General features: G+C 36.0%; 4 protein-coding genes and 1 long non-coding RNA gene across 7 annotated transcripts; 3 read left to right on the top strand and 2 right to left on the bottom strand.

The window, feature by feature from the left end:
- Nucleotides 1–3,660: 3,660 nt before the first annotated feature.
- On the bottom strand, nt 3,661–6,647 carry LOC110848904 (cholesterol 7-desaturase). Of its 2 annotated transcripts, none has more exons than XR_004834758.1 (6): nt 5,828–6,647; nt 5,277–5,661; nt 5,030–5,208; nt 4,698–4,934; nt 4,106–4,289; nt 3,661–4,047 (listed from the first exon to the last, which is right to left on the bottom strand). XR_004834758.1 is itself a non-coding variant. In XM_022096254.2 (6 exons), exons 1-6 carry the CDS (start codon nt 5,924–5,926, stop codon nt 3,883–3,885), a joined length of 1,239 nt encoding a protein of 412 aa, XP_021951946.1. In that variant the 5' UTR covers nt 5,927–6,008; the 3' UTR covers nt 3,661–3,882. The 2 variants fall into 2 exon arrangements, 1 of the variants encoding a protein (XP_021951946.1); XM_022096254.2 differs by having other exon boundaries at nt 4,106–4,279; nt 5,828–6,008.
- LOC118435452 lies at nt 4,288–5,245 on the top strand. Its single transcript, XR_004834759.1, has 3 exons — nt 4,288–4,758; nt 4,849–4,927; nt 5,009–5,245. It is a non-coding gene; the product is annotated as an uncharacterized LOC118435452 (long non-coding RNA).
- A 928-nt stretch (nt 6,648–7,575) lies between the features above and the next one.
- Nucleotides 7,576–9,425, top strand: LOC110848870 (transmembrane 6 superfamily member 1). Its single transcript, XM_022096208.2, has 7 exons — nt 7,576–7,766; nt 7,846–7,945; nt 8,101–8,302; nt 8,369–8,530; nt 8,601–8,748; nt 8,812–9,030; nt 9,114–9,425. The coding sequence occupies exons 1-7, from the start codon at nt 7,638–7,640 to the stop codon at nt 9,342–9,344; spliced, it is 1,191 nt and encodes a 396-aa protein (XP_021951900.1). The 5' UTR covers nt 7,576–7,637; the 3' UTR covers nt 9,345–9,425.
- A 250-nt stretch (nt 9,426–9,675) lies between these two features.
- On the top strand, nt 9,676–14,682 carry LOC110848589 (ABC transporter G family member 23). Of its 2 annotated transcripts, none has more exons than XM_035851206.1 (15): nt 9,676–9,920; nt 10,015–10,120; nt 10,186–10,215; nt 10,280–10,406; nt 10,472–10,626; nt 10,707–10,789; nt 11,230–11,254; nt 11,329–11,416; nt 11,509–11,774; nt 11,847–12,048; nt 12,122–12,299; nt 13,670–13,785; nt 13,851–14,184; nt 14,259–14,345; nt 14,414–14,682. In XM_035851206.1, exons 2-15 carry the CDS (start codon nt 10,026–10,028, stop codon nt 14,623–14,625), a joined length of 1,998 nt encoding a protein of 665 aa, XP_035707099.1. In that variant the 5' UTR covers nt 9,676–9,920; nt 10,015–10,025; the 3' UTR covers nt 14,626–14,682. The 2 variants fall into 2 exon arrangements, with proteins under 2 accessions (XP_035707099.1, XP_021951528.2); XM_022095836.2 differs by having other exon boundaries at nt 9,676–9,947.
- LOC110849207 lies at nt 14,675–21,128 on the bottom strand. The gene is made up of 9 exons (XM_022096583.2): nt 20,991–21,128; nt 20,843–20,928; nt 20,624–20,747; nt 20,032–20,550; nt 19,845–19,961; nt 19,635–19,771; nt 18,739–18,901; nt 15,297–18,664; nt 14,675–15,216 (listed from the first exon to the last, which is right to left on the bottom strand). The coding sequence occupies exons 1-8, from the start codon at nt 21,109–21,111 to the stop codon at nt 18,513–18,515; spliced, it is 1,419 nt and encodes a 472-aa protein (XP_021952275.2). The 5' UTR covers nt 21,112–21,128; the 3' UTR covers nt 14,675–15,216; nt 15,297–18,512.
- Between the last annotated feature and the right edge of the window lie 1,748 nt (nt 21,129–22,876).

Here is a 22,876-nt window from a genome sequence, read left to right as displayed (position 1 = left end):
TTACATAATGCATGAATCACTATTATTTATAATGACCAATTGAATCTAACACGGCTTTATTTAATACGCACATTAAAAAAACAGACAAGGTGTCGAAATTTGCAAACATAAATAAATTTTACTGGTTTCCTTCCTCCGAAGAATTTTCAAAATTTCTACTTGCACGAACAGCCACTCGTCGACCCACAGGTGGAGCATTATTGTGGAGATCCACTAAATTCCCCACAGAAACTCTTTTTTGGCGACACCCACCGAGAAGGAGACGACATTTTGGAACTGTGCTTTTGTGGTATTTCGAAAATAGCGATTCCACGGACAGTGAAGTAGTTATTGCAAGAAAACATGTCAGTAATTTTTCTGGGGTCAAATAACTGCAAAATTAAAAAAATTCAAAAGTGAAAGCAATGCAATATTTTGTATGTGACAATTGTATGAGTTAGAAGTCAAAATACAATTTTTACTTACTGGATTTGTTGAATAATTAATTCAGGTAAGAAGGTCCTTGTGTGTAAAGCTACAAAAGGTTGAGATGAATTGTGATGTGATTTGCTTCTCTGGTTTCTGAGTGACTTTCCGTTTCAACTTTATACCCAGGCTTGCATCAAGTTGCATGAATTCGTTCATGAATCGATTATAATTTCAACTGAAGAACAATGAGAGGATGTGAAATGTGCCCAATTCCAGCATCAGTATATTATACATACGTGCAATTATAATTAGGAAAAGCACAAATACAGAAACAATGTAGGTATGGATTTGCCAGTAGTGAGAGTAATTTTATACACTGTGCAGCTTACAAGTAATCAAGCATAACCTTAAATTGTATAAAAAATTTCAAAAATATAATCCCATCATTTTTTAATTGACTGGATCGCCTTTTCTTTCTACAACTTGATTTGTCAGAAAACATTGCCTGATACTAAATAAATTGGCACAAATCTTAACAATTGAACTAATAAAAATGTATTTTCTTAAAAAATTAATTTTCATGACATACTGGGAATTGCTTTGCACTTTATACACTAATACGATTTTGCATCTTCAAAATGTATTTATTGCATATAGTCAATAATTTGCTAAATTAAAATTGTATGATCACAATATGTATCACATGAGGTATCAGGTTGTATCAATCTGTACCTATGAATGTATGACAATTCCTGTAACCAAATGGCTTGAAACTTCTAAAGAACACAAATATGAAATGTTGGTCATTTTAAATAAGTAGATTAAGTAGAATTTTGTTTGAGAAAAATTTAGCTTTTGAGCCATGGACTAAAATTAACATAAAATATGGTACAACTGTTTCTGTTTGTCATGGTTTTCGTATTTTACCACAAGAACAGCCCCTCGTTGACCCGCAGGATGAACATTGTGGTGGCAAGCTACTCGTTGGCCGCACCCACCAGGTTGAGATTTTGAGATGCTGATGATGATTTCCAGATACGACAGCCCCGCACTTGTCAGAATTATAGGCGCCAGTGACCATATTGATTTCTTTCCAGAAAAGTTCCAGCAACTACAAAATATATAAACAAACATTTCAAAAAAAATTACTATTAAAAAAATGTACAAAATTTGAAAATATGCTTAAAGCTTACTACACACCTTTAGAAATTTGACTTTCCAAGGGTTTAAATTTTGGGATTGTTTTTGATTGTCTAGCTGGAGGTGATTTTCTCTTATTAAAATGCTAGTTTGAACCTCAATCTCATAATGATGTCCATTTGTGGAGAAAATGCCTCAATTTATACCCAACCAACTTATCCACGCCGACTTATTATTGTAAAATAATAGTGCAAAAACGATGAGTCAGGCACCATTTCAGAGCTGGATGGAATATTGCATGTACATCAAGTACGATAGAAAATTATGCGTGAACAAAGTATGTAACTCGTATAATGTGTCATCCAGAATGGCAAAGGGTGTCCCCCGAATGGTCCCCATTCGCAGAACTGGCCAATTAAGTGGTAGAATTCACCTAATAATCATGTAATTTGGCGAAAATGCTGCCACTTGACTACATTTAACTTTAATACATATGTAAATTATGCACGGAAAGGATGACTAATGTACCGGGCGAGATGCACATTTACATTTGTATGTACAGAAGGAGATACATATGCAGAAATGCTCGAGTGTAACAGTGTGAGTATTTATCATGATTTGTGCAGATATGCAAATCAGAGCAGGTATTAACGGCAGGTTATACAGAGATATATGGATGCAAGAGAACCATAACACCTCATCCGTAGTAATTTATGGTAAAAGTAATGCTTTCAGAGAATTTTGACCCGGGTGTTAATTTAACCCTGTTAACTACACATGATATAATTGACCTGGGAGGGACACAAACCTTGACCCCAACCCCTCAAGTCTATCGCTTTTTGCCTTATGCAGAGTCCCAAAGATTTTGTTGTTAGTGTTTTTCGCTTACTTTTTGCACGAAATGAGAATTGTTGTATATACATTATTTATACAGTTACATACGCTTGGTCTGGAAAAGATTTTGTTATATTTCATCGTAAAAAATGGTACTTTCATTATGGATAAGAGATGCATCATATCATGTACGAACAGGAATCCAAATTTTCGAAAAATAAGTATATTTGTGTGAACTTAAAAATATAATGCATGAAAACATTAATATATCTTAGACTGCAAATTTTGACCTTCAAATGCACAAATAATGGCTTATTGTAACTTAATTCTATTTTTAGTAAATCCATTTGGACGATGAATCCTTAAATTTCCAGCATGTTTTTAAGCATATTTTATGACTTTCACCAACTATGGCCACCATTTTTATTTTTGAATTTTTAAATAATTATAAAAAATGTTTACAAACGATATATTTCTCTTAATTGTTATGTAACCTAATGCTATGCTTACTGTCACTGTAAGGAAATCACAAAGCTACACCACCGTATAATCTTTAAAAATAAGTTTAGGTGAATAATTTAATATTCTTTTCCATTTTGGCATTTTAGCTGCTCATCTTAAAAGTCGAAGAACATTTATAAAAATTCATGTGCGCTATGGTGCAAAATTTTGTTCATAACTAGACGAATGCCATACATGAATCATTTCAAAAGTGAAAAAAGTGTGAGAAATTTACAACGCAGATAACTTTGACGCTGACCCAGCTTCAGAATTATACATATTTCAGTGAATTCTAACTACTACTCGAGATTGCCTCTTAATGCAACTTATCCCCGATAAGTGCGACTACTCATCCAAAAAACGGTTCCAAAAAGATGAGTCAATTGCCATTTTATAACATTGCAGGTAAAAAAGAAACAAAACAATTCCTTTTTCGGAGGTCTGTGTCATCCGCAATAATATGAACGGGATTGTGGAAGTAAAGGATGTTCCTGAATTCAGAACTATGAAATTTACCAGATTTACAGTCCACGTTAAAATTATAAAGCAATGAAAATTGATGACTAATACGGAATATGTGGAGTATAACAGTATCACAATTAAGTGAAACTTGGTTATAAAATCCGATGCAGATTATTTCTCGATAAGGCCGACCGGTAACACTTATTGGATGCAAAGGATGATTCAGTTGCAAAGTGCTTATCGTTGTGGTGGTTAGGTAAGTAAAATTATTGATAATGACTGAATTTGAATAAAAAATAATTCTCGGAAGAATGGTCGATTTGTGTTGAAATATATTCTAATATTTTAATTTGTATACAAGCATTTGATATTTTTAAAATTTCGTGTTTAATAATTGTCGTTTAAATAGTGACAAATAGGAGTTCAGGTCAATTCGCACTGAACAATAATTTACGACCTGGTTTGAAAATGACTATTATTGGTGACAAAAATCTTATAAATTCTCATATTCATGTTACTTTATGCATTTAATAAAAATTATCCCTTTTTAAAATAATTTGTCCTTCCATTGTCGGAATTACTGTTTTCATAATAAAATTGGGAGAACCATCTCCGAAATAATTTAATTGTTTGTTCTTCCCTTATCAAAATCGGTTTATCCAAGAAGCATTTTCTGTTCCAGATTCGGATGTCTCTTGAAATCTACATATTTACATAAATGTACATAAATTGGTAAATTCTAAAATAATCATTAATTTACCTGCTTAGACTCCGCATCTAGTATCATATTAGCCACAGGTTGGATAATCCATCCCCCCGAATAGAAACGGTGGGTCACTGTCTGCAAAAGGGGCTCAATTGGGGTCACCGTTTGAACGAAGACGCCTTGTCCAAAATATGTGTCAAAATGCAAAATCACGATCCCAGGACCGATCTAAACTTTGCTACATCATTTGAATTGTTTGATTTGCTAAAATTCCATTTAAAGTAGGACTCGATGACTTATCGCAAAAATCGTCGAAATCAACACATTTTTAATTATTCTTCAGCTCTGGAAATTTATTTTAAAGTTCGGGACTAGAAATTTGTAGTCAGTAAGTTGATTAATAAAATGCGGAAAAGTTTGTTAAGTCAATTTCGATAAGTTCCAATTTTTCTGAAGGTCTCAAACTTTTCTTTAAAAAAATTGTCAAAATCTGGAGTGTTTCTCTTAAATTGACAACGCCTTGCTCTACAAATTAGTCCCCCAATATTTTTAAATAAATTCTCAGAGCCGAGAAATGAGTAAAAATGTGCCGATTTTGATGATTTTGGCAATGAGTCATCGAGTCCTACATTAAAAAACTTCCTACCTGACGAACATCCACATTTATATGCAAACAAGAAAAACGATTAAACAGTTTAATCAAATGGGTAAGCTTCATAATTGCTTCGTGGCTACGGTTAACGTTTGGCTCCCACGTTCCATGCCATACATGTTGTATTAAATTTCTTGAAATCCAGGAACTCTTCGGGTCATCGCCACTCCAAGCGGAATCACAATGAAGTACGTTTAAGTGTCCAAGATCTGCACCGTTTTCTGGTATTTCCTATACAATTAATTACTCGCATCGTCACTTTGTCATAAATGCTAACAGTTGGTAAATAGAAGTATTTATTGCAGTGCGCTTGATAATTTGCATACCTGAATGTGACAAGCCACGCGCATTTCCGACCTTCCACGATAACTCCACTTGCCCTCAACAATTTCCGGGATAGGATCCAAATTCCAAGACGGGCCACTTCCTTCACTATGAAACCATACGAATATGAAGCCATTCGTCTCCGTGACAGGCCACAGTTTAATTTGTGCAAATCCGGGAACTTTTTTTCCAAATTATGAAAAAATTGTAAATAATTTTATTTATGTAGTTACTTAAAGTAATCTATACCTTTCTCTGCGTACGGAATTCGGGTTAATTTTCCCTCCTTTTCTCCATCAAACTCCCATCCGTGAAAGGGACATTGGATGCAGTCACCTTTGACCTCACCTCCAACACCGAGATGTGCACCGAGATGGGGGCAATAGGCATCGGCCACGTAGGTGACCCCACTCCTCCTCCCTCTCCACGCTACTAAATTCTGGCCTAAAGCATAAATTTCCTTGGTCTCTCCTGCCTTCAAGCTTTCAGATTCGAGAATGGCGAACCACCCGTTTGGATAGGATGGCGGAAGTTTCCCATTTTTTCTTCGTTTCCGCATCTCGTTAATGGCGTTTCTTTTGTAAATGTCATTCCCAGTTTTGGAAACCGACTCGAATCCGAGGTCTCCAAAATCCTTCGAGTAATTAAAAAAAATCATGTCAAGAGGCAAACGACTAGACAATTTTTTTCCGGATTTAATTAAAGTTTTTTCTGTATTTAATTCCGCACGGATGAAACGGTTATCAATGCATTCAGAAAACAGTGTTTTAATTATGCGATTTATCTTAAGGTTTACGTACCCTAAACAAATTGAATGGCCGAAAAAAGACTCGCCAGCAAAGATAAATGATCAAAACTAGACAGATTCCCAAAATTTCTATACCCATTTTTACCTCCATTTATAACGTTTTAATCAATCACTGCACTTACCAAAATGCTATTTGCAACTAGTCAGCCTTGGCTTTTTATCTGATTATTTATGTGACAAGTACGTAACGTAAATCCCAATCCAATTAACTACCGCAAGTGATGACAGTAAACAAGACTTATCGATCCACTTTTGCACAGCCCGAACCAGTTTCCTCCAATTAAGAAAAATTGAAACTTTTTTATTTTATATTTCGATTTAATACGTATCTCTATTGGGACGCTGTACCGAATTTAGAATTGCGACCATCTATGAATAATTCAACATGTATGAATTCTGTATGAATTTAGAATGTTTTGCACCAACGGTGACCACGCCTGGAATTTTTATATAAATATGTATGATCCCCTACCGGTCCAAATGTTTTTCATCTTCGAACTGGTCTTATGCATTGTGCAGATATGTAAATGAGTGTGCAAAATTTTTCCAAAATCTGTCAACCCACTCTGAAGGACGGGCATACAAAAAGAACGGTTACATAGGCCATTCTGGAAAATAAATACGTACATATTTCAGCTTTTTGAGACAATTTCTGAAAATTGAAAACTTTTTCGCAATATTCATATGGTAAAAATTTCAAACGAATCCGTTCATGTGTTTAGCCTCTTTCGTGTTCAGAGACTGACTGATAGACATGAAGTTCCACAAGACCTGATTTGGACTATAAAAAAACTGGAGCTATTAAACATGTATATCGCATATATCCCACGTAAGCTAGGCGCAAACTGACGTTAAAAAAGTCATTTTTATTGATTCCCAATTGTTCATTTTCCTTATTAATCAATAAATGTTCATTTTCCTTAGTTATTTGAAGGGGTCTGTCTAACAAATGATCTGTTCTGATCTGATAAATCATCTAGTAACTGAATAAATTCTTGTTAGTGGAACTAGATAATACCAATTCAAAGACAATGCGTTGTGAATGTACTTAATTAAATTCCCAACATTATTGAGATACAGCTTATCAGGAAAATGTGACACTCTGTTTCAAAATTAGTGTAGAAATTGTAGTTTTACGAAATGATGATTTTGTTAATATTTTGGCCTCAAAATTTTATGAAAACACCTTAAGAAGTTGAGTGCAGGTGAAAGCTAGCAATTTAAACTCTGTTTCATTTCTGGTGATATCAGCGGGAAAGTCATGTGCCCATTTACTTAACATGGGCACGTGACTTTCCCGCTGATATCACCAGAAATGAAACAGAGTTTAATGAATAAAAATCAAGTTACTATTCTCATAAACGGCTTAGAAAAATGGTTATTAAGAAAATATGAATTTGTTGATTATTTCGGACACACTTTGCAAAAATTTATGTAAATAAATTCATGAATCCAGTTAAAGAACACATCTGCGTATGTAAATGTAGGCAAGTCAAGTACAAGTGAACTTGAATTTTTCTCGCACTTGGGTCATCAGCTTATCCAGACTTTTAATAGTCCAGGTTTTTTTAGAGTCACCTGATGCAAGAAACAGGGGTTGGGTAGTTCATCAAGTTTTAGCTAGAAATAGGACTGCACAATCATTTTGTAACAGGTTAACCTTCAAACAGGTTCGACTAAAATACTAACTGGATATAGCGTATTGATGTATTTTTACATAAGTTTTAATTTGTTAGGTTATCTGAAAACTATATAAATCCGCTTTTCCTGCCCATTTCTCCGTTTGAGACACGACTGTTCCAATGAATTACTGCAGAATGTTACTACTACACTACAAGTTGCAAGAAGTAGGGCTTGCTTGCCTAATTAGCCAGCTAGCTTGGCCATTCATGTATATTTTTAATACTCTTTTTCTCCATCTAAATCCTAAAGTAAGATTCAATAAAAAAAATATTTCTAAATTCTGAAGAATTGTTTATAAAATTCTAAACAAGTAAACATTTCTTCCAGTTCATGGATTTGTACATGTTCATCGCTGGCTACTTTCTCCTCGGCTTAATTGTCGTAATCACGAGAAAACTTTTCCCAGGAAAAGATTGGGTTCTTTATTGTACGCAAATACAATTCCTAAAAATAACTGAGAAAAATATGCAGGAAACCGTCAGAAACTTTTTTTTATCCGAAATTTAAATTTTTTTAAATACTTAATATTGCACGCTAAATTTTCATTTCTAAAACTATAATCTTAAATTTGTTGCTTTTTAGCCTCAACCGTTTTTGCATTTACATGCGTAGTGGATTTGATAATTTCTTTGGAAGTTAATGGCAATGTTTCCGGATTTATGACACAATATCTCAAATATGGGGAGCCTTACTTGAATAGTTCGTTTGGTTTCGCGATTTGCTTATTTGACGGCATCGTCTACTACGCAATGTATTTCATTATGATATTTGCCATTGCTAATGGGTAAGCATAAGATAAAATAGGTGCAAATTTTTTAGTGGGTTTCCTTTATTAGATATTATTTTGCAGGAAAAAATACAAATGTGTCGGTCTGTACTGGTGTGGAGCCATAATTTGCTCCTCGCTTTTGGTTGAAATCTACGGATTTTGTATGGGTGGTCCACACGGCCCAACGATGGCATCTTTGTTAAACACTCCCTACATCGTGGTCCCGATAATTGCTCTGTTCAGGTTTATGATTGTTTTCGCTAAAGCGTTTCAGATTGTACAAAATCCAATATTTCGTTAACTTTCATCACAGATTTTTTGCAGAAGAAAAAAAAAACCCGTCAGTACAGTGGAGTCCGAATTTTTCACTTTCACTCAGACCACGTGAGACAAAGATTGTCACCTCGGTTCTCTTCTTTTTTACTGTTTTGTCAATGTGGAGTATAGTGTCATTGGCATATGTATGTACTTAAAAGAATGAATTTATTTGTAAGAGCGCTTCATTTCTTGTGGTTATTTCTTAGGGATCTCTGGGAAGCGACTTTTGGTTGTTCACTTGGATATCGAAAGCAACACCGTCCATAAACTTTCGAGATCCCGAGCCATTTTCGCAAATCCAAGTTTTAATTTATCTATTCTACGTTTGTCCAATGCACATTATTTTTTTAGCAAACTGTTTCAAGCCACAGAAACCTCAATTCTTATGGAATCTTTTAATAGTTCAGGCTGGAATTGCGTTGCAGGTTGATATTAGCATTTCACGACCATTGCATAATTAAGAGTCATTAAAAAAATTGGATTTACGTTATTATTTTCCTGATTTCAGGGACAATTTACCATGATTGGAATCTCTCTGTATGAAGTAACCACTCCCGCGGAATACCTGTCTAGCCCTGGCAGCTTTGCCTTTTGGTTCTCGCATCTCCTCATTCTTATCGTTCCTCATGCCCAGCTTTACTTCTTATATAAAGGCCATGTTGACAAAGGGGGTGAAAATATGTCCATTTTACAAGAGGACGAAGAAAGACCAAGCAACAGACAAGAATCGTCGGCTTAAACTCTTTCTGGATACGTTCCATTAGAAAGTATGTGTAACAATGCTAATGTTGATAATAAAACGAATTTGCATTTCTTGGAAGTTTCTGTTCTACATATTTACATTATGCAAATTACATACATATCTACATACATACCTAGGTCAACAAAGAGAATTTCCAGCAAAACTGGTTTTCTTTGATTTTTATCCTATCAATTACATGTGCAACAAGTTCACGAAGTATATACAGACAGAAAAGTCATAAAACTTCTAAAAAATTAAAAGTGGTTTATTGCATCAGTTTTTTCAACAGGTTTTCGAATGGTACATATATATGTATTGTAAACGGAGATTATATTTGACGATAGTTTTTTATATATTGCACTGCCCTGTCTTTACAGGGAGAACTTCAGCAACTTAGATAATTTCGCAATTGATTTAATCGCTTGCATGGCCAAGTTTGGGACCACTTGCAACCCTGCAAAACTTTTTATTCCAGTTTGAAATATTTGGTCTTATTTTCTTATAAGTGGTTCTACTTAAATTCCTAAATTGAACCGGTTTAGTAAACTCTTTCATGGTTTAAAATAAGTTGCAGTACGTGAACGCTACTGTTACATAGATGTAATTTACATCCATATTTTATATAATGTAAAAGAGCTTAAAAATACTACATTTCGTTTATTTTCAGATTTTGCAAGCATGGCTGTGCAAGTTTGCAATGCTTCAGTGAGTTATCGAAGTTCAGCGACAAGTGTTCTAAATGGCGTCTGCTTGCAAGTGGATCCGGGAACTATGTAAGATAACCGAAAACATTTTGTTTGTAGTGAAATTGCTTAGGTGAATTTGTGTTTTTTTGTAGATATTGTTTACTGGGTTCTAGCGGCTGCGGGTAAAAATTTACGTAGTTGTTTGGAATAAAATATCAAAATAGTACGCCTGCTAATTTTATCTAGTAAAACAACTTTGCTTTCGTGCATCACGGGAATGCAGAAGCTGGATAGTGGTTTCATCTCAGTTTTCGGAAGAACCGTGTGGTCTAAAGAATTGCTTGCTCGTAATATTTTGGGATATATGCCGCAGGTATTTACAATAATGCCAGTAAGTAAATATACATTCTTTAAGTGGAAAATGAAATGCGTTTTCAGGATTTATGCCTTCACAAGTATTTGACGATTGGAGAAATGATTTCCTTGTACGGACACATTGGCGGAATGAAAGGCAGTGACCTGGAAAAGAGAGTTCAATTTTTAATTCAGCTTTTACAATTGAGAGACTCTAATGTTCTAATCAGCACGTTAAGGTAATGACTAAAAGCACATAACATCTGGGTTATATTTCAAACTCAATATAAGACTTTCTTCTTGATTTTGTTTTATCCAGTGGGGGACAATGCAGACGCGTATCATTGGCTCTAGCCCTTGTCCATAATCCGCCTTTACTAATCCTTGACGAACCAGTTGTAGGTAAGAATTTTCAGTTTCAGGTACACCACACAACCTTTAGATTCTAAAGATTTAAGTTGTACATACTACGCATTGTGTGCAAACCCTGCGTACTATAAATGTGCACTACACACTGTGTAGTATACCCTGCGTACTATAAATGAGCACTACACACTGTGTACTATACCCTGCGTACTATAAATATATACGTATCATGCAGTATGTACAATGACCTTAGTACTTGCCCTACGTACACTGATGAAGTTGCAGTACTACTGCAGCAGTAGTATTTGAATTTTGTTGAAACATCCTTTTTACACCTTTTAACAAATACTTTAGGTATGTGGTAATATATCCATTTCCCTCTAATCTTCACGAATACTAATTTTTGCTGTACCAGCCTAACTTTGTTTATTGAAATGATTTTATTAAATGCCTATACTAAAATGCAATCCTTTCAGGTTTGGACCCTTTGCTGCGTGAGAGGTACTTTCAAACCAGTATATAAGTATATTATGGAAATATTTTGTTCTCACTTCTTACTGATTTGTACTCATTAGTATTTGGAATCATTTGGCTAGCCTGGCAAGAAACACGACAATAATTTTGACAACACACTATACAGAAGAAACAATTCGATGTGACCGGGTAACTAATCAAAACTAAATTTAAATGGGGCTAAAGCTATAGCTTCGCTCAGATGAAAAAAGTGTTGTGATCTCTTCTTCTACATTTTACAGATAGGGATACTAAGACATGGAAGGATAATTGCTGATGATACTCCGCTAAATTTAATAAATAAATACAACACATTACTAATTCAAGACGCGGTTTTAAAAATTTGTAAAGACGACAATGAAATGGCAATTACGCATGAAACTCAAAATTTACCCATAATTGAGAACAAGGGAAGCTTTCCTCTTAACGACGCCTTAGGAGGAAGTAGTGGAACCATTATTTATGCACTGCTGAAAAGGAACTTAACATCGCAAATTAGGAATCCAATGTACGAAACGTACCTACCCATTGACATTTCCAATACAATTACATTAGTTTTGATCAATTAATCTTTATGTAGGATGATTTGTCTACAAATAATGATGCCAATCCTACAAACTCTCCTGGGTGACTTGATTACTGGAGGGGATCCGAAAATGGTCACGCTTTCTTTAATCTCTTCCCCTTACTCGTGTGGTCAAAATTCATCCAGGTGTTTTTATGACGAAGATTATGCTACGTGTAGTTTCATTAGAAAATTGAATTCTGAGGATATTTCTCTGGTTGGATTTCGAATTATATAATACCTGAGATGGCTTTATTCCACTATCTTATTCAATTATTTTAACCTAATAGAACTGGAGAGCCTCGATGGCTGATGGGCTGACTGCCATTGCCAACGGAGAAGACAATGGCCTGTTGCACCTGCCTTCCAATTTTAGTACACACTTATTGACCAGATTTTTTGAGGGGAACTTTGCAACAAACGAGTCAATTGATGGCTCAACAATTACGACCAGGTTGGATATGTCAAGTAAGTACATAATTAACCATTTAAAGAGGACAAGTAAAAGTTACGATGTCCATAATTCCTGTCACCAGGCGACAGTAGAGTTACCTTAATTCGTGAGGGAGCTTTATCTCTAAGGGATCATTATTCGTAACCAAAAATGCCAGTCAAATATTGTACTCCGTGACAACTTTTTTCGCAAAATTTTTAATTTTTAGCCCGACCCAGGGCTTGTGTACCAGTGTTGTCCGTCTGTCCCACGCGATATAATAGTATAGTTCTGTGGTCCCACGTTAACTCTTTTTATATCGACTTGAAATTTTCCACACATATAAACCATCCAAATACACAACTCGGGTTCGAAGACTGGTTCGATCGGTCAAGTGGTTGGCCGGTGGGGGTCAAGGGTGACGAAAATTCAAAATTTGTATGAAAGTTGATAATGATTTGCTGCAATGAAAGAATATGACGTGGAATTGAATAGATTTTTATCATGAGATACGTTATGTTTTGATTCCATACTAAATTTTGGCTGATTATATAAATTTTTAGAAATCGGTGTGGACCACCCCCTAGTGTCCCTCTGGCCAATTTTTGTTCATATTTAACTTCCTAAATTATTTCATGAGAAGGCAGTAAGTATCTCTGGTTTTAATTTCAGCTTTCCATGTTAATTCCTGAAACTTGGTGGGGTCACCCCATAGCCTAGGGTCCTTCCAGATGAAAATTTTTCAGATTCCAATGTATACTCTTCCATTAAGAGCCATAAGAAAACTAAATGCCAAATTTCAGCATGATATGATGATTTTGAAAAATCAGTATGGGTCACCCAATAGGACCCTTCCATATGAAAATTTTACCAATTTGAGTTCATATTCTTCCTTTAGGACCCATTTACTACCTCTGCACCAAATTTCAGCTTTCTACGAAAATTTCGAAATTTTGGTGCATAATACCCCACCCACCCAGACGACCCCTACGGGTCAACCAGTGGACCGATTTTGTCCATCTTCGAATTCGGTTCCTAACTTTGTCCAATATGCATCTCGTAAAAATTTCAAGTCAATCGGCCAACTCGTTCCAGAGTTACCGAAAGACAGACAGACGGACGGACGGACATGACAATTACATAAGCCTTGGTTCGGGCTAAAAACAAATGTCGACGTCACGAATTATGGCGAATTTGCCTGAGAGCGACAAACGTCTACGTCACGAATTAAGATAAGGTTTTCTGTGGCAACATATGTCATCGTCACGGGTTATGAACCGGATTTTTGAGATGACATATGCCTTTGTCACGAATTATGGACAAGTCGCCAAAGTGACATATGCCACTTTCACAGATTAAATGGTTAAGGCTTAATTGGGTCCAAACATAACTAATTTCTGCACAGACGCCATTCTTGGAGGTTTCTTAGCTAACAAGATAAAGAACGCATACTTCTTTTTCCTCAAAGAAATCGCGGCAGATTGTGGGAGAGACAGCCGTTTGGCCGACATCCCCCTGAAGGTTTTAAATTCGCAGTTAAATATTTAACCGCAAATTAGGTTGTAATTCAATTTCGTTTTTCTCAGTTTAACCCAATTTACGGCCAGTTGGAGGGAGGGTGGGAGGAGTATTTTCAGCCGAGCATGATAATCGATATGAGTTTCCTCTTTCCTGCCGCGATTATTTCGGGGTTCCTCGTCCTCGATAAGGCCAACGGGACGCTAAGCCGTGCCGCTGCGATGGGCGTCAGTTTAACGCACACCGTAGTTTCTGCATTTCTCACCCAGTTCTTATTCCTCATTTGCCAAGTGTTTACCCTCCTGGCATTTCTTACGGTGTTTTCTAATCTTGAAATTAACGGATCCTGGTTACTTTTCATTGGTCTCCTTGTGTTAGTTGGATCTACAGGAATTACCTTTGGTAATCTGACCTGTTGAATATGACGCTAATATTTGAGTTAAAATGTTTTATTCTTAATAATTCATTGGGTTCAGGAATATTCCTCGCGACCGCTTGTAGTCATGTTACGGAAGTGATGTTCATCATGGTTTGGATGATATTTACAGCAATTTTTTCCACCGGTATTAATGAATAACATATTTCGCAATTATTCTGAGGTAGAACCTAATATTTACTCAATTTGTTAAAGGTTCTATGTGGCCGATGGAGAGTGTTGTCCCCTGGTTTAGATATTTTTGTTATATTTATCCAATAACTCTACCACTGGAAGGGTTAAGATCAATTGCATCGAGAGGATGGGGGTTGGAGCACGTACAAGTTTCTGTTGGATTTGGGGTATTGGTCGGATTGAGTATAATTTTCGTAGTGATGAATTATGTTGTTGCAAAGTGTCGAAAATAAAATACTTTCTATATTGTTCGAAAATAAAACAAATTGCCAAATTTCATGATAACTGACTGATAACCGATGAATGTGTGTATTTTCTTAAAAATAAAAAAAATACGTACAAAATATTTCGTCATGTTCCCGGATTTGCAAAGATTTTAATTTTAATTAAATGTTGTAATACGATGCCGTTAAATAGTCCACGCAATTACATCTCATGATTTTCTATTAGCTGTGTAATTTAATTTTGCTGTCACGTTTCATTTTGCAACCTCAAAAATTCAAGCCCCCAACTTAATAATTTGAATCGTTCCTCCAGCAGGGTTTCCTAAATTATGAATCCCTTCTAACCCATCAGCCCCAATATTTACTTGTCCGAGAGTGTCATCCGGTGCGAAAGCGTCATGGTCTCGAAATTCGAAGTTATAAATTTCAGTGGCATCCCAATTTATGGCGAATTGGAAAACAGGGTCGTGCGTATTGTCCAAAGTTTCACTGCGATAAATTTGTGTCCCCACTTTGTTCCTGATGACCATAAATGGGTCGGACGAGTCCATCGGTGTAATTTCCCCTTCGGCATTCTTCAAATCTCCGTTGGGGAGATGGCTGTGAAATTTGAAATTATAAAAATTATTCAAAATTATGAAATATAATTTTTTTCAAATCGTTCTTGATGCATTTATTACGAGCAAGCCACGACATAACTCCTGTTTTCGAGTGGTTTCTTGTCCTCAGTTGTTGGGAAAGCAAGACTTCCTAAAATTAGGGTAGAAATTAAAACGGCAAGTGTGAAAGATTTCATTTTGGAGAAAGCAAATCGAAAAGTTCGATTTCAATTCAGACTAATTCAGACTTGCTGACGGAACGTTACAGATTTTTGAGTCCAAAATCGTGTTATATTTATAGGAAGGTTTAAGTGGGTGTGTGATAAGTCGAAGATCATTTCTTGCCATGCGTGGTAAAACCGTGTTTTTCGATTTAGCTGTGATTATTTTATTGACTGATTGATTTGGTGGTTGATTGTGTTAAATATAAATATTTGTTTGCATAATCGTATTATGTATGAGAAGATTCGGAAATTATGTAACGTGAAGAGTTGAGCTCCATTCTAATGTTACTATTTAGCAGTTACAGATATTGCAGAAATAGCAAAAAATATTGAGTATGAAGACAAGATTAAATGTGACAATTTTGTGATATGGAATATGGACTGGAATTGATAAACTTCGCAAATTCAATCGGATAGATTACGATGGGGATTTTCCCTTCAAAAAAGTCATCAAGTACATTGGTTTATTTTTACATGGATGGTCGTATACGTATTTAACAATTACGTCGAGGCAAGCATCAAATTAATTTCAGATTGGCATCACGTATATTTTTAAATAGGATGTAATATGTAGTGATCAAGTGTTCTTTGTCAAAAAATTAATTGCGAGTTGTCACCAGTATAATTTGAGAATATTGTATATGACCAGAAGCAACCAACGCAATCTTCTCGATTAAAAATACATGTACGCTGATAAATCAATCATTTTATGGAATTGAAGTCGGTTGCATAATAAGAATTCTCTGTAAAACGGCTGCTCGGCATGCATACATAAATTGTGCAAATTTGTCTTCCTTCAAAAACTTCATGCATGATTTGAAATTGTCAGAAAAAATTTTAAAAAATCTCAGTTTACACCAAATTTATTATCTCGATTACATAATGAAGGCCACTAATTACAAGCTCTTGAATTATTGTACTAAAAAGGCACTGAATAATATTGCTCAGAATTTACCTCGATATCGATTTGTTATCGTCTGTTATTCACCACGGCTTAAATTTAATACTCGTCCCAAACATGGACACTTCGATCCCGTCGTTGCGATCAATCTTCCCCCCACAGCCGAGCAATTTAGTCTCAACCCCATCCGCCCCCACTCGACCCCCACTCGACCCCCACAATCAAATCCGACACCAGCTTCAACCCCCACGGGACCGGCTGAAACTCCAACAGACGCCAACTTTCCTCGCACCTGCAAAAAAATACATACCTTATCTTTTGCTTATCGCATTGAGATAACAAATCCAACAAAATTGTAAGGTTTTCCAACCAAACGTTTTATAATGCAATTTTTAGTTTCCAAATTTCGAACTTTTTAAATCTTGCGAAATATTTGATAACTCACAAATCCTCCAGTGTTTCTCCCAACGCCGACGTCGTAGCCCACTCCCAACATTCCTCCTTCGATTTTTGCTGGTCCCAACCGTGTCGAGACAGAGACAGCTTCAGCCCTGCTTCAATACCGACTTGGTCTCTTTCTTTCGTCACACCCACACTCATCGTCCCAGCGCTAACCCCACTCTCGTAAATTCCTACCTCCGTGTTAATCTTGGCCAGGTCGAGGTTCAACGTTTCTCCCTTTTTGTGACGCCCAGCCCATCCAGAGACACGAGAGCCGGAAGTCTTATTTGCGTAAAAGGCATCCCCATCGGATCGTCCAGGGCGATCTTTGTTCTCTTCAATGTAATCCACCTCGTTTTGGATTTGTTCTTTGATGTCTCGTAGATCGATGGAAATTTCGATATCGTCGTCATCATCGTCTTGATCATGGTGACGATTAGTTGCTGCTGATCGACCGTAATTTTCAAGCAAGTCTTCATCTCGGCGATGATGGTGGCGGCGGCGGCCGTGTCGTGACATTTCGAAAACTATAAAATGTATTAATAAATTATGTATGCAATGCAACTACATCAATCAATCAATCAAATTTATTGCATATTCGGCCAACGGCCCTTGCAGAACATTAGAATAATTTTACAAAATTTGTATAATATGTATATATAGTATGTATTTAGGTTATGATTATAGTTGAGGGTAGATTTTTCGTAATCTTTACATTGAAGTATGTTAGTCAGTACACATGTCAAGCATTTTTGATACGGACGTCCAAAATAAGAATATAGCTTTACAATGATCAATGTTTAAAATGCTTTCTTTCAGTAAATTGACAAGATCAGTTCCGTGATGATTAGTAGGGGAGAAATTTAGTCTGGAAAGGAGAGTTGCACGTTCAAGAGAAAGGGGTTTACATTCTAATAGGAAATGTTGAGCTGATGTTAGATTGGTAGATGTGCAGAGATGCAATGCAACTACATAATCCTTGTAATTGCAACCATTTACCTCGAATTAGTTCCTCAAACGTAAAATAAAACGAAAAATAAATTATAAAAGAAACTTAAAGCGTCGTCTTCTTAGGATTTCCGCAATGAGTATGATACTTTTTCAGTCACTATCAATATTATATATGCTGTTAAAAGCGTTGAACTTTGGTGATTGTGACGTTTTAATGCTGGGTTCTCATGAATCCTCATGGACCTCATGAGATTTTTTCACTAGTTGAGCTAGTTGTTGGGATCCTAACTTTAAGTTTAACTTTAAATGCACTAAGTAAACGTATTTCGAGTGTGGCATCTTAAAGTAAGTAAATACATGGATGCATGTAACAGAATCTCATGATCTGGTTGAAATCGTTCTTATGCAAGTGGTTTAACTTGACGAAAGAACGTTTGCGCATATAAATAGTTTGATTACTACAGTTTAGAGCGTAATAGGAGCTATCTATGGTCTAGAGTATGCAATTTGTACACTTTTAGTTAAAATGTAGTAAGAGTGAGAATAAAAATAAAAAGTTTAATAATTATGTAATATTAAGTTTATCCTATGACACATGAAGTTCGGCCTCTGTCACCATCATGAAATTTTTCTAGTCAAGATCTCAATTTATCTGTTAAGAATTAGTATAAATGAATCCGCCGAAATTGGTTCATTCATATAAATCAGCTATGAAAATAAATGTGTATTTTAGGTTGGATTTTATTTAGTAAATACGAGCCTAGACCGAGTGAAGAATTTTTAATTCGGAGTTTGACTATAAATAAGACAAAATCCTGGATTAAACAAATCACAGGATTGTATGGTACAGTCTACAGGAATACTGGGATCACTGGGAAATCGCACCTCAACCTCGTCAAAGTGGACATTCATCGTGAAAGGTTGAGTACTCGCTGTAACCATAAAATAGCGTAACTTAACAAATGGCACTAAACAATACATAAATAATTATATATATTTAACTTACTCGTAACAACGCCGGGGAACCAGGTACCACAATACTTTGTGTCTCCATAAATCATTACCCAATCTCGTGTACAAGAATCGCCAGACTGACCACCCACATCAGGTCCTGATGTTTCGGTTTCTCCGCTAATTGAGAAATCTTTATCGCCCCCACACGACCTCCACTATTCAATTATTATGCACATTTATACAAATGATAACATTATCAGTAAACAAAACCCTACAGTGCAGACTTGATATAGCCCGAGTGAGGCCAAGAGTTATAATTCAATCCGACTTTTCTGCATGGAATTTTATCGTAAATGCCTTTCAAAAAGTTTAAAAATTTAGATTGATTTTTCCCATTTAAATTTACATTCTTCTATTAATAACAATTGGCAGTCAATTTAACTTTAACAGCTCGATACGACGATTTCGAAAAATTGGTATGAGTCACCCAATAGGGTCTGTCCAAGTGAAAATGTGTCGAATTTCAATTCATATTCTTCCATTAGTAGCCATTAACAACCTATGTACCAAATTTTATCGATTGGATGAGTTTTAAAAATCGGTATGGGTCACCGCCTAGGGTCCCTCCAGATGAAAATTTTTGCAATTTTACTTTGTATTCCATCATTATAAACCATTAGCAACCTCTGTACCAAATTTCAGCTTCCCACGACGATTTTGAAATTTTTGTACATGATACCCCGCCCACCTATATGACCCCTACCGGCTAACCACTAGACCGATTTCGCTCATCTTTGAACTTAACTCCTCATTTGACCCATACTACATATGTGCAAAATTTCTAGTCGATCGGGTTAGTTAAAATCGATCGGGACAGTTATCGCAAGACAGACAGACGTGACGGGTACATAAGCCCTGACTCGGGCTAAAAAGATCATGAAGGTGCACCTCAATCCTTTTCATGCTTGGATTTGTCTTGACGCAAACCGAGTAATCCTGATTATTTAATTGATGCCCAAGATTGAAATTGAAAGATTTTACTGTTCCTCTCTGTTCCGTAAAATATTGGAGACAACCACTGGGAGCTACAATGCAATCCCAAAAAGTTGTAAAATGTTAATCTGATACGATGTACTATAGTAGTAATAGTAGATATACCTTTGTCAGTGGAATCACATTTTATTTGTGTCACCCCAATGTCCCATGTTTGACCAATGAAAGCAACCATAAAAATGTCCAAATTAATGTTCTCACTCGTTCCATAATCCAAATACACTTTGAAACAAATAACGGTTGGAGTAATAAATTTAAAAGTAAGTGAATAATGTGTTTTTATATTTTATACTATGTTGCCCGTCCAAATTTCCGCAAAGGGGTCCAAATCGGGCATTAGTGTTCCCTGAGATTGTGAACGTGTCAGCATCACAACTTCCGGTTACTGGTGTATCCGTATCTTCTGCTATCTGAAATCTCGAAAAATCTAACCGTATCTGGCAAGCTCCAGATTGTTTGGGAACTACGTAGCGGCATAATTGATGAAACTCGGTCCCAGGAACTAATCTCGCCAAATTATTAGTGACCACGGTTGCTCCGGTGGAACACTGATATGTAACAGTTGGTGGAGGTGCTGTTGTAGGAGTAGACTGAACTTCGCAAATGAAGGAATTTTTCTGCGTATTATAAATGGAAACCCAATTTGCGCTGAATTGATTCAGGTACAAAATTGCGAGACGCGATACGGAAGTGGGGCTTCCAGGGTATCCAGTTCCCCAAGGGGCCCAGTTACCAATGGGGGCGTTATTTGAAGTCCATCTCCATACGGCCCCACTCGGGTCATATATTCCACTTGTCCAATAAGTTATACCTAAATACACATACGTTTTAAAAATTGCATCGTAAATTAAATTATGAAATTCTGATATTTTAAACACAAATACCTGCGCCATAGTCTTCCAACATTGCGTTAAGCGAATTTTTTTCGTCTTCTGACTCCAACGATACAAGACTAGCGATATCTCCGAATATTGCTTTGCAATTATTGTTGGCAATGGTCCAGGTCGCCTATAATAAAAATTGTACCTATAACTTCTTTAAGTTAGCGAACCTATGCAGATTAGTGAATGAAAGGTGGATAAGTTTCATTGATAAACGCTCACCGCATTGTCACTGACGTAGTAATCAGACGCTTGAAAGCTTCTAGCGTTTCCTCCAGAAAAGTGACCAATATATGTCATTCCTGGCTCTGAGCGTACAGAAAAACGTATCCTGGAATTATTTTGTCATGCATAAAAGTAATTAAATTACCCTTTTTCTTCGGCGCTGCATCATTTTGCGAAAACGATGCTGCCAGGAATACAAGTATCGCGAGGAGTAATGTCTTGCCTGACATGGTTTTAGAGAGACCTTCCAAGCTACAATGTGTCATGATGACGTGGGGTCATTAATTTATAGCAAAATAAGGTTAATAATGAGCACTGATTCGTGATTAAGTTATATAGTCAGCTAGGATAATCAAGTACATGTATACTGTCAAGTCTTCATAATAATCTCATTGATTGTTGCCGATCAATTAAGCGTCGGTTTAATTTTTATAAACCTTCATAAACGTTTTATCAAGGTTTATTAAATTCACGAACTTTGAGTTTGAGAGGGTTTTGGGTATTTGTGATTTTTTCCGAGTTTCAAAAACCCAAGGAGAATATAAGGTTAAATCGCATCAAGCGTTTACGTTATCTGTATTACTCAGAATTTTGTGTTTATTACCGAAATTCACATCTTCAACTTGACCAAGTTATTCGCTTATCTTGTCGGGATAATATTTATTAGAACTCTTCATACATATAACGTAACTTTATGTTACACATCATTATTGTACGAGAAAATCGCATGCACTAATACGTATGGACAGAAATTTATGTATATTATAGTACACCCGTCACGCTTCCAATAAATTAACCGTCATTTATTTCAATAAATGTAATAATTAGGGTATATTCGTTAAATTGTGCTCGCCGAAATGAGATCACTGGGTGGAAAATGCGAACGGACTACGCCGTTAATTAAAAATTAGGGAATTTGCACTGGTTGATTTGAAAAAAAGTATGAAGAGAAAGTTAAGGGACAGACGACTTGCGATGAATTGCAAAAGTTGCAGGGGATTTTATTTATGTTAATAATAAATTGATAGGGATTTTGTTGTGACGTAATTAAGTCATGCATGTATCACACTGCATCATGCTGCCTGAAGCTTCGTTTGGAGTGCATGGCTAATCAAAAATATCACAACGAAAACAAAATTTTTACCAGTCGAATAACGGATTGGGACCTCGCGCCTCGACATGATGATGACATGAACTGTGAATAAATGGACCTTTACAATAATATTTTATGACTCAAAGTGTGAAGTAAAGTTGTTAAATTTTTGTCGAGTTTTGACAAACAAATAGTTGATATAATGTAATGCACGTGTGACTAAGCTATAAACAATTTGTACAATTTCTTAGTTTTAAATTTTATTTACTATTTTTCACAATAACAATTTAAGCGTCACGTGCATGCAAGGAGATACAGAAATGTCTTGTTTCTAAATTGCAAGTTATATGTATGACCTTTTTAATAGAATTTACATCCATGAATCGCTCGAAATTGTTAGATGTAAATTCGTATTAAGATTGAATGTACTGAAGGTTGTTTTAATTGAGTTTCTCAGCGAGGGTTTTTAATTCACAGTTTGAGTATAAGTGAGACAAAATCCTTGGTTATGCCAATCACATGATTGTATGGTACAGTCCACAGGTATATTGGGATCACTGGGAAATTCTAACTCAACGTAGTCAAAGTGGACATTCAACGCCACAGTTTCGAGATCCACTATTGTCACATCATAATAAATGATTGTAGTTCAACAAATTTATATTATACAAACCTATAATCATAATAAGGGAACGTCCGTAAATCATGTCACGCGTTACAATCCCCTTTTAACATGTAGCGCAAATGGGCCAGCCACGCAGAACTTCTACCCCCTCAACCGTGAAATAATTTATGTACATTCCCTACAAAACTCACTCTTGACGCTGTCAGGAAACCAAGCACAGCAATATTTGGTTGAATAAAGACCATAAATCATGACCCAATCTCGTGTACAAGAATCGCCAGACTCACCACCCACACCTGGTCCGTATAATTCA

Source organism: Folsomia candida, unplaced genomic scaffold (assembly GCF_002217175.1).
Source record: "Folsomia candida strain VU population unplaced genomic scaffold, ASM221717v1 Fcan01_Sc004, whole genome shotgun sequence".
Taxonomy (NCBI): Eukaryota; Metazoa; Arthropoda; class Collembola; order Entomobryomorpha; family Isotomidae; genus Folsomia; species Folsomia candida.
Note: the sequence above shows the minus strand (reverse complement) of the source record. Positions and strands in the feature narration are given on the sequence as shown.

What these genes read in the sequence shown, in the direction of transcription:
- LOC110848904 (XM_022096254.2), bottom strand. Translation starts at nt 5,926, where the DNA reads ATGGAGGTAAAAATGGGTATAGAAATTTTGGGAATCTGTCTAGTTTTG. An exon ending in TAAATGTGGATGTTCGTCAG is followed by an intron (nt 4,280 to 4,697) that starts GTAGGAAGTTTT and finishes AGCAAAGTTTAG; the next exon opens with ATCGGTCCTGGGATCGTGAT. An exon ending in TAGATGCGGAGTCTAAGCAG is followed by an intron (nt 4,048 to 4,105) that starts GTAAATTAATGA and finishes GTAAATATGTAG; the next exon opens with ATTTCAAGAGACATCCGAAT.
- LOC110848870 (XM_022096208.2), top strand. Translation starts at nt 7,638, where the DNA reads ATGAATTACTGCAGAATGTTACTACTACACTACAAGTTGCAAGAAGTA. An exon ending in AAAAGATTGGGTTCTTTATT is followed by an intron (nt 7,946 to 8,100) that starts GTACGCAAATAC and finishes GTTGCTTTTTAG; the next exon opens with CCTCAACCGTTTTTGCATTT. An exon ending in GTATAGTGTCATTGGCATAT is followed by an intron (nt 8,749 to 8,811) that starts GTATGTACTTAA and finishes GTTATTTCTTAG; the next exon opens with GGATCTCTGGGAAGCGACTT.
- LOC110848589 (XM_035851206.1), top strand. Translation starts at nt 10,026, where the DNA reads ATGGCTGTGCAAGTTTGCAATGCTTCAGTGAGTTATCGAAGTTCAGCG. An exon ending in GACCCTTTGCTGCGTGAGAG is followed by an intron (nt 11,255 to 11,328) that starts GTACTTTCAAAC and finishes TGTACTCATTAG; the next exon opens with TATTTGGAATCATTTGGCTA. An exon ending in AAACAATTCGATGTGACCGG is followed by an intron (nt 11,417 to 11,508) that starts GTAACTAATCAA and finishes TACATTTTACAG; the next exon opens with ATAGGGATACTAAGACATGG.
- LOC110849207 (XM_022096583.2), bottom strand. Translation starts at nt 21,111, where the DNA reads ATGACACATTGTAGCTTGGAAGGTCTCTCTAAAACCATGTCAGGCAAG. An exon ending in TGCAGCGCCGAAGAAAAAGG is followed by an intron (nt 20,929 to 20,990) that starts GTAATTTAATTA and finishes CTGTACGCTCAG; the next exon opens with AGCCAGGAATGACATATATT. An exon ending in AAATTTGGACGGGCAACATA is followed by an intron (nt 19,962 to 20,031) that starts GTATAAAATATA and finishes TTTGTTTCAAAG; the next exon opens with TGTATTTGGATTATGGAACG.